Here is an 8,411-nt window from a genome sequence, read left to right on the forward strand (position 1 = left end):
TGTATAGCTGGGGAAGGGGGTGTTGCTACACACTTAACACTATCTATAGATGCATAATATGTTGATAAAAGGAAGGAAAACACTTTACAAGTGCACCTTTTGTTAGCATATTATAAAGTGGATTGTTATTTTCTAAAGAAAAACATTTCGGTTTGTCTTATTTTCCTCATTAAGTGATGAATTGTATAAATAATGTTTGTCTGAAGTATGTGTTGTATAAACAAAGGCTGGTTTTTTCCACCAAACGATAAAATGACCATTTTACCCTTTTGTCTTAAAACAAATATATAAATAAACAAGCGACGTTTATTAGAGAACCGTTATGAACTGAAACTGCAAATAAGATCTAAATGGGTTTCAAAGGAAATACAAAAAGAAGAAATAGGTTTCAGACTGAAAATATGGTCTTAATGGATAAAACAAGCCTAGTGAAATCGAAATCAATTATAAACCATGTATTTAGGAGTAGCACTAAACTTCTGATACCCTTTAATCACCTTATTAACTGCATCAAGAAAATCCTTCTCTGTCACCGTCTTCCTCCTTGCTCTAATCGCATACATTCCAGCCTCTGTACACACACTCCTGATATCCGCACCTGCACATTCATTCATTCATTCATTCATATCCCCACCCAAAATCTAACAACGGAATCAGGAAAAAGGAATGGAATAGCTGATTCCATCGTCCATACCAGTAGAATTCGGGCAAAGGCGAGCCAAAAGTTCAAACCGAACATCTCTTTCACAGTTCATTGTCCGTGTATGAATCTTGAATATCTGTGTCCTACTTTCCATATCCGGAAGTCCAAACTCCACTTTCCTATCCAATCTTCCAGGTCTTAACAATGCAGGGTCCAATGTATCTGGTCTGCAATTATCACCAAATTCAATCACAATGGGTCCCATGTCATATATAAAAAGTGTCTCAAGTATCAAAAAAACATACCTATTTGTGGCCATTAGAACTTTGATGTTACCACGTGCATCAAATCCATCAAGTTGGTTGACAATTTCAAGCATGGTTCTTTGAACCTCATTATCACCACCAGCCCCATCATCAAACCGGGCCCCACCAATTGCATCAACTTCATCAAAGAAAACAATGCATGCTTTCTTTGAGCGTGCCATTTGGAAGAGCTCACGAACCATGCGGGCCCCTTCACCAACATACTTTTGAACAAGTTCACTTCCAATGACACGGATAAAACACGCATCAGTTCGATTGGCAACTGCTCTTGCTAAAAGGGTTTTACCAGTGCCAGGTGGACCATAACAGAGGACACCTTTTGGGGGGTCGATTCCAAGCTGGACAAATTTCTCAGGGTGGAGCATTGGTAGCTCAACCACCTATAATACATTCATAATAGAAAACAAATTATGTATTTAGTTTTGATTATGGCAAATTTGCAATTTACAAACCTCTCTCATCTTTTCAATTTGTTCTTTGCATCCACCAACATCGTTATATGTGACATCTGGCTTTTCCTCCACTGTCATCATGGTCACACTTGGATCAATCTTGGGAGGTAATGGAATCTGAATCTGATATTTGTTGCGATCAACGCTGCAATTTAACAAGGAAAAAAAATGAATTTTTGGATTTGGGAAACTGTTAAAATGGTGGAGAGATAATAAGGATTACCCAACACGCATGCCTTCTTCAATATCAGTAGGTGAAACTTTGTCACCTAACCCGACAACAAACTGAGAATTTATAGAAAGGAATATATATCAGATGAATTCACGATACAGATAGAGATGAAAGATTAGGAATGTGTGACATGTGTACCTTTGCGATTTGCTTGACATTTATAACGTATTTTGCGTCTTCTGTGTTTGGATTGATTATCTTTGTGCATCTAGCCACCTGCTTGCAACAACGAGACAGCATTCTTAAAGGAAAAACATCAAAGAAAAAAAGATAAAAAAAGGAACTTTTCTTGATGAATTTGAACCTGAAGTGGTTGCTCCTCTTGCATCATTTGTTTATCAGAAACAAGATCCCATTGGCTAGGTGTGGCTAAACCAGTGTCAGACTCCTTGATACCTATCATAGTTGATGAGGAAAACTATAGCTTAGGAACAAAATGGACATCATCTTTGAATAAACATATGTGAGGTATCATCTACATTATGAAATGGAGCTCATCTAAGTAAAAACTATCACAAAAGACATACCACATAAATCATTGATCCTTTTGGCCATTTCCTTTACATCCTTTTCAGCTTTCTTGATGCTGTTGGAATAAGGTCCCAGCCCCTGCATGAATTTCCTGATGTTAGTTTTTTATGGAGAAGGAATACTCTTGACAGTTTCATAAAAACAGACAGTATCAATCAAAATTTATTCTATCAATCTATAATGAACAACAACATTTGTGTCAGCCTTCATGGCTTCAAAAAGAGGCATAGATGCAGAAAACTAGTTGCAAAAGCCTTCTTTAGGGGATGTTTGTTAAACCTTATGAGCAAGTGATGCCTGGATAGAGGATATGTCCGCAATAAGTAGCTAACAGGAATAAGTCCACCTTGGTACTAAATATGTGTATTTTCTTTTCTTTTTTTCTTGGAAATTGCAGAAGTAAGATCAGATTGCAGCAACTAACCAAAGAACCAATCCATAATTTATCTTCGGGATGTGAGGAACAATGATTAAATCTTAAATTCAATAACTCTTTCCATTGATTCTCATAGAATATCATTATAATAAAGTTGAAAACAGAAGAATCAATTTGCTTCACCACTACACCAAGGAAGAAACTGCTAAGCTCTAATTTCATAGCCGCAGCATTTCATCAAGGATGTAATTTTGCACACAATAAATAAATGATGACTATTTAGCAAGAAAATTGAAGGACACAGAAAAGAAAATGTCCCGTTAGGCGAAGGAAGAATTATTAGGGCTTTTGCTAAAAAAAACATATTTCTTACATAAGTCTTGAGGAGAGCTATATCGTCTTCATCGAGAGGGCGTAGATTCTTCTCATCCTTGATCTCGTCTTCAATGTCAGTCGGCATCTTTTCTTTTTCTTCTCGCCGGAGAGGAAGGAAATCTCCGAGACAAGCGGTTTCTTGAGAAGCAAATAAAAGAGAAATAGAGGGGGTTCTAGGGCATATCTTACAATGTTGAAATATATCAATTTTCTTTTACAAACTTCTTTTTTGTTTGTTTAGAAGAATATTTTTTATATTTTAGAAAAGTCAAATATACTTTTTAAATTATATAGCCCAAACTCCAAAGTTGAAAACCAATAAAAACTATTGTAGATGTAGGTTGATTTTTTTTAACCACCAAAAAAAATTATTATGTTTTAATCATTGGAATTATGATATTTTTGTAAAGGGTGTTCCTAATAAGATACTATTTAAACATTTTATTGATATTTTTTAAAAAAATCAATTAATAATTAACTGTTTATAATCAGTTTTTTTAAAAAACAATGTAAATTCAGGCAATAAAAATATTTAAAAAATTAATTAGGATGTTTATATTGCAATATAAGATGTTTTTTCAATCAACCCTTTTTATAAAACCCACTACATAAAACATTGAGAATTATGAAAATTATTATAACTTTAAATTTGTTCGGTTTAATAACTCGGAAATTGTGTTTGTATAATTTAATCATTATAATTTAAATTTTATATTTCAAAAGCAACTCCAACATTTTTCATATTGTTTTTTGCTATTAGTTACCAAGAGGCAAGAAACACTTCAGTATTAAAAAAAACATGAAATTTAGTTAAATAGAAAAAAAAATTAAATCGATATTTAAACCAAAAAAAAAAATCGAACAACATTGGTATTATAGAATTTGACTTTATAGATAAATCAATCTTGCAATTTTACGAGGCATCGAAGTAGTTTCAAATAACTTCTACTGAATAGACTTAGCAAACAACTTATATTGTTATTTCTAAATCAAAATTTAATAAAAGTTTTACATAAACATATTGGGTAAACAAATAATAATCTGTGTCGCAACCTCTTTTTGGATGGTAAAATTAATTTTTTTAAAAACATCCATAGATTTTATGGTCTTAACATTATTATGCATGACCTGTTGGACTTTATATAAGAGTTAAACAATATATGGCACAAGAAAACTGAAAGTATCAAATGCAAAATGTAGAAAAGTGCATTGATTTCTCATGCATGTTTTTCCATTATTTTGTATGATACAGCTTACCCCACAATGAAAACTCCACTTTCCAAGCCTACAAGAGAAAAAACTCACGTTCGATCCACACATGCATGTTTCTCTCCAACTCATCCAAAAACTAAAACATCAGCAGGTCTAAAGGTCCGTTTGATAGTTATTGTTTGGGAAAAGTTTACTAACTGGAAAAGAAACCATATTGTTTGATTGTACATCTGACTGACTGTACTGAATAATGAAAAATAAGCATTCAACCAGAAATATATGGTTTTGAAATTTTCTGGGAAATACATATCTTACCGGGAAATATCCATTTTTTATGCAAATCGAACAGTCTTTCTGGCTCATTAAGCCGGAAAGATTTGGTTGAACCTGGAAAAATATCTATCAAACAAGACCTAAGTGTTAATCTTCTTTCCAATAGCTATCTCTTTCTTGGCAGAAACTTCGGCACGCCTAAATACATCAAAAAGAACATCTCTAACCAGATCGTGTCGGTACTTAAAACCCAAGAGCTCTCTGCAATGAACTGCATGCTGCCCAAAAAGAACATCTCTAACCAGATCGTGTCGGTACTTAAAACCCAAGAGCTCTCTACAATGAACTGCATGTTGCCCAAAAAAATCCAGACATGCCTTGCAACAAAAAGGACATGTCACATCAACAGAAAATAAATGGATCATAAGGTGATACAAAATAATTAACTTGTTATTGGAAGCCTTATGTTGCATGAACATTAAAATATATATAATTTACTGAACCAAACCAAATTGATCAACTTTGATGCAATTTCGTTGTTCAAATAATTTTCTGCCTATAAAAATCAATTCAATAATAAATATTTCAACAAAACATACTTCACCAAATTAAAAGTAACCATTATCCATCTAATTTTCTATAAAATAACCTAATAATATATAAAACTTAATGAAAATGTAATTTAATTTGTTAGTTTTCAAATAATGAGAACTGTTTATAATCCTTGGAATGTAACAAACAAAACAATATAGATCAGATAAAATCCCTGTCTATTTCAATACATTGTTGAACAAATCAAAATTTTGCATGAATTTCCATTTTTCCTAATAGTTTTTCTGTTGCTGGTATTTAAGCACATCCGATGTCTCCAAATCAAAGACCTTGCAGATGTCTTTTAATCTGCACTTGCTGACATCATCTCCATCTCCAACAAGTCTTTCAAGCTCCTCAGATGCTTCCATTACCTGTATACACAACAAACATTCATATCAAAACCAAAAAATATATAAAACATTAAACTAAAAAATATATATACACAATTCAGAGATATAATTTACCAATGGAGGATCAGAGGAATCTGAGCTTTTTTCCTCTGAATCATTCTCATGGTGTATCTTTGAGGAATCTGATACCAGCTGAAGAAGCTTCTCACTTCCCTGAAAAAAAAAATATGAGTGAATTCATCACAATATAAATTCATAAAAACATATAATAAAATCAACTATTGACATAATTTCAGAAGGTTAACCTACCTTTAGGGCCCTCCAGTGGGAATAGGTACGAAATAATATCCAAAAGAAGGGTACATTTGGCAAAGGTAAAACCTAAAAAAATCAAAAAAAAATTATATTATATTAATGTTTCAGAAAGAGCATTTATAAATAGTTATAAATTTTTCAGATACATACTGCAAAAGCAGAGGTAACTGGTAGCAGTGTGACTGAACCATAAAAATAATTCTTGTGAACAATACTCCCCCTGCATATCAGAAAGTTCAACATCATAATTCATAATATAATCTTTAAAAAATAAAAACTTGACAAATTAAAATGTTAATTAGACAGGAGTGAGTACCTCATTGCAATATGCCTTAATCTTCGACGAACAAGTCTTGCATTTAAGCTTCAATTTTAAAATAAAAATAAAAGAGACTCAGTAATTAGCACTATTACAAGGTTGAAAAACTTGCGTAATAAATGTTTATTTTTTCTGATGATTAAAAAGGAGGAGTGAATGAGAGGAGAATTATGATGTTACTTGTTAACCCTGAGATTGCATTTTATGAAATGTGAGCTAATTCCATATTAACTTCAACATCCTCTTCTGCTAAGTGCTAAGTGATATAATTATGGTTTCTCTCCCTTACAAACATGTCATCTTTCAATTTTCTCATCACAGAAGAAACTATTGTTATCAGTATCATTCCCATTACCAACTATTTTGGTGATTTGCATACTTAACACCTCTAATATTAGCCTCAGCCTTCTGTTTGTAGTTTTCAGCATCACCTCTAATGAATAATAAGGAAAAAGAAGAGAAAATAAATGAGAGGAAAAAGATGTGGGTATTATATTTGTCCTATACGTGAACTGGATTGACACTTGGGCCTAGATCACTGATATCAGCATTTGGGCTTAATACTTAGGTCGTATTAAACAAATCCCACATCTACCATATTAAGTTCATAGTTTTGATTCACAAGATAATGACACGCAAAATAAAGACACCAAAACAAACCTTGATGGGAAGACAACCTCCACACCAGTTAACTGCTTGGGAATGGATTTCAAAAAGATCTCAGACGGCTTAACACGCGACAAGAGGCTTAATCCCACGCTACACATCAGAATCAAGAAAAAGGAAAAAAGCACAATCAATCTTTGAAAGGGAACGGGTATCAGATGATAACGTTAACATGACATATTGACATAAGATCACAGTTGTTATACCCATGAATCTTGTTCTTGAAACTTCCGGGAGGCGCCTTCTCCAGACCAGACCAAGCTTTGTTCATCTACATAGTGCACAAAAGTTGAAGAAACTATGAAGATCAAATAAGAAATTATGAATGAAAGAAAGAAGAGAATGGGAATACCTTATTAGCTACAAAATCAACACAGAGCTCAACATTAGCGGCAGTGGCTTTCGGAGACGACGAAGAAACTTTTTTCCATAGTTGTTTGAATGTAGTCGGAGATTGTGAAGATTGAGATTCTGAGGTTGAACGGTCAATCGATCTGATAAAGCACCAATTCCTTCCTTTGATTGGAAACACTAATAATCTTGCTCTCATATTTGATCCTTCAGTATTCTAGACCATGAAACAGTTAAACGGCGAATGTAGAAATTGGGTTATGACTTATGAGAATGGTAGGGTGAAATCGAAGAAACTGTATCTATTTAAGGGTGTGGTGATTATAGTAAATGGGTTCGGTAAAGGTGTAAATGGGATGCCAGGAAGAAGGAGATGAGCAGTTAAATGGTGGTGGTTGTTTCAGTGGGCAGAGTCTGAAATCAGGGAGCGTCGAGGGATGTATAGAGATGGGCAGAGCGTTGAAAGAGCGGCGTTTTTGGTGGTATTTTGTGCATAGCGGAGCGGTGACTGGAATATTTCAACGACCACCCCCTTTTGGATTTACATTTGGCCGCCTTCATCAATTGAAAGATGACAGTCAGCACCCAATCATCAGTTGAGAATGACACATGATCACATTTTATAAAGTATCACCAAATTACTTTGAGTGAATTATAGAAATGGTCCCTGTGATTGGCACGATTCAACAGTTTTAGTCCTATTTTTTTATTTTATCAAAATTGCTCCCTATTGTTGATTTCGATACACATTTTGTCCATGTCTCTGTAACACGTTGTTACTGTTCCATTGGACCTATTAGCTAACACCACGTGTCCCTCACGTGAGAAGCATTTTAGTCATTTTACTATTTTCCAAAACAACGAACACGACCTCTCAGCACCACCACCATGCATCACCTATTTAGAGTAGTTTTTGGCAACCTCCATCACCCACCACCCTTATCCTCCTTCATCTTTTTCGGAAACCACCCTATCGTTAAATTTCGGCAAGAGTTTTTCTTTCTTGCACGGACCCAATTCATAGCTAATATAATGAAATGAAACATCACCCTAAAAATTCAATTCCTTCCTTTTATATGTTAAATGGGAAAATCATTCTTCAGTTAATTTTCTAGGCAACAAGTTAAGTAGTGCAAGGAAGTTTCACAAGGTAACAAGGTACGCTAGGTTACTTGGTTTGTTGCTGCTCTCTTGGGACCAAAATCCAAGCAATCTTGTCCTATTTTTCTTGTATCTTCTAACATGATGTGTATTAACCACACACATCTCCACAAATGCATACACCAAAAGGTAATGTACAAAACTATTGAAATTTATATTGCAATTCATACTCAAACAAGATAACTAACCAAAATTCAACCATTACTAAAGATCCAAACATTTCAAAATTAACATA

General features: G+C 33.9%; 2 protein-coding genes across 2 annotated transcripts; both read right to left on the reverse strand.

Annotated features, from left to right (window-relative positions):
• Nucleotides 1–288: 288 nt before the first annotated feature.
• Nucleotides 289–3,126, reverse strand: LOC145045219 (26S proteasome regulatory subunit 7 homolog A-like). Its single transcript, XM_078993561.1, has 9 exons — nt 2,934–3,126; nt 2,181–2,262; nt 1,958–2,049; nt 1,792–1,869; nt 1,645–1,706; nt 1,422–1,566; nt 949–1,349; nt 695–870; nt 289–598 (listed from the first exon to the last, which is right to left on the reverse strand). Exons 1-9 carry the CDS (start codon nt 3,018–3,020, stop codon nt 441–443), a joined length of 1,281 nt encoding a protein of 426 aa, XP_078849687.1. The 5' UTR covers nt 3,021–3,126; the 3' UTR covers nt 289–440.
• Nucleotides 3,127–5,098: 1,972 nt separating this feature from the next.
• Nucleotides 5,099–7,491, reverse strand: LOC145045220 (K+-H+ exchange-like protein). The gene is made up of 8 exons (XM_078993563.1): nt 7,017–7,491; nt 6,871–6,935; nt 6,659–6,757; nt 5,996–6,043; nt 5,830–5,899; nt 5,674–5,745; nt 5,479–5,577; nt 5,099–5,385 (listed from the first exon to the last, which is right to left on the reverse strand). The coding sequence occupies exons 1-8, from the start codon at nt 7,212–7,214 to the stop codon at nt 5,245–5,247; spliced, it is 792 nt and encodes a 263-aa protein (XP_078849689.1). The 5' UTR covers nt 7,215–7,491; the 3' UTR covers nt 5,099–5,244.
• Between the last annotated feature and the right edge of the window lie 920 nt (nt 7,492–8,411).

This window comes from Lactuca saligna, chromosome 5 (genome assembly GCF_052625555.1).
Source record: "Lactuca saligna cultivar CGN05327 chromosome 5, ASM5262555v1, whole genome shotgun sequence".
Lineage (NCBI taxonomy): Eukaryota > Viridiplantae > Streptophyta > Magnoliopsida > Asterales > Asteraceae > Lactuca > Lactuca saligna.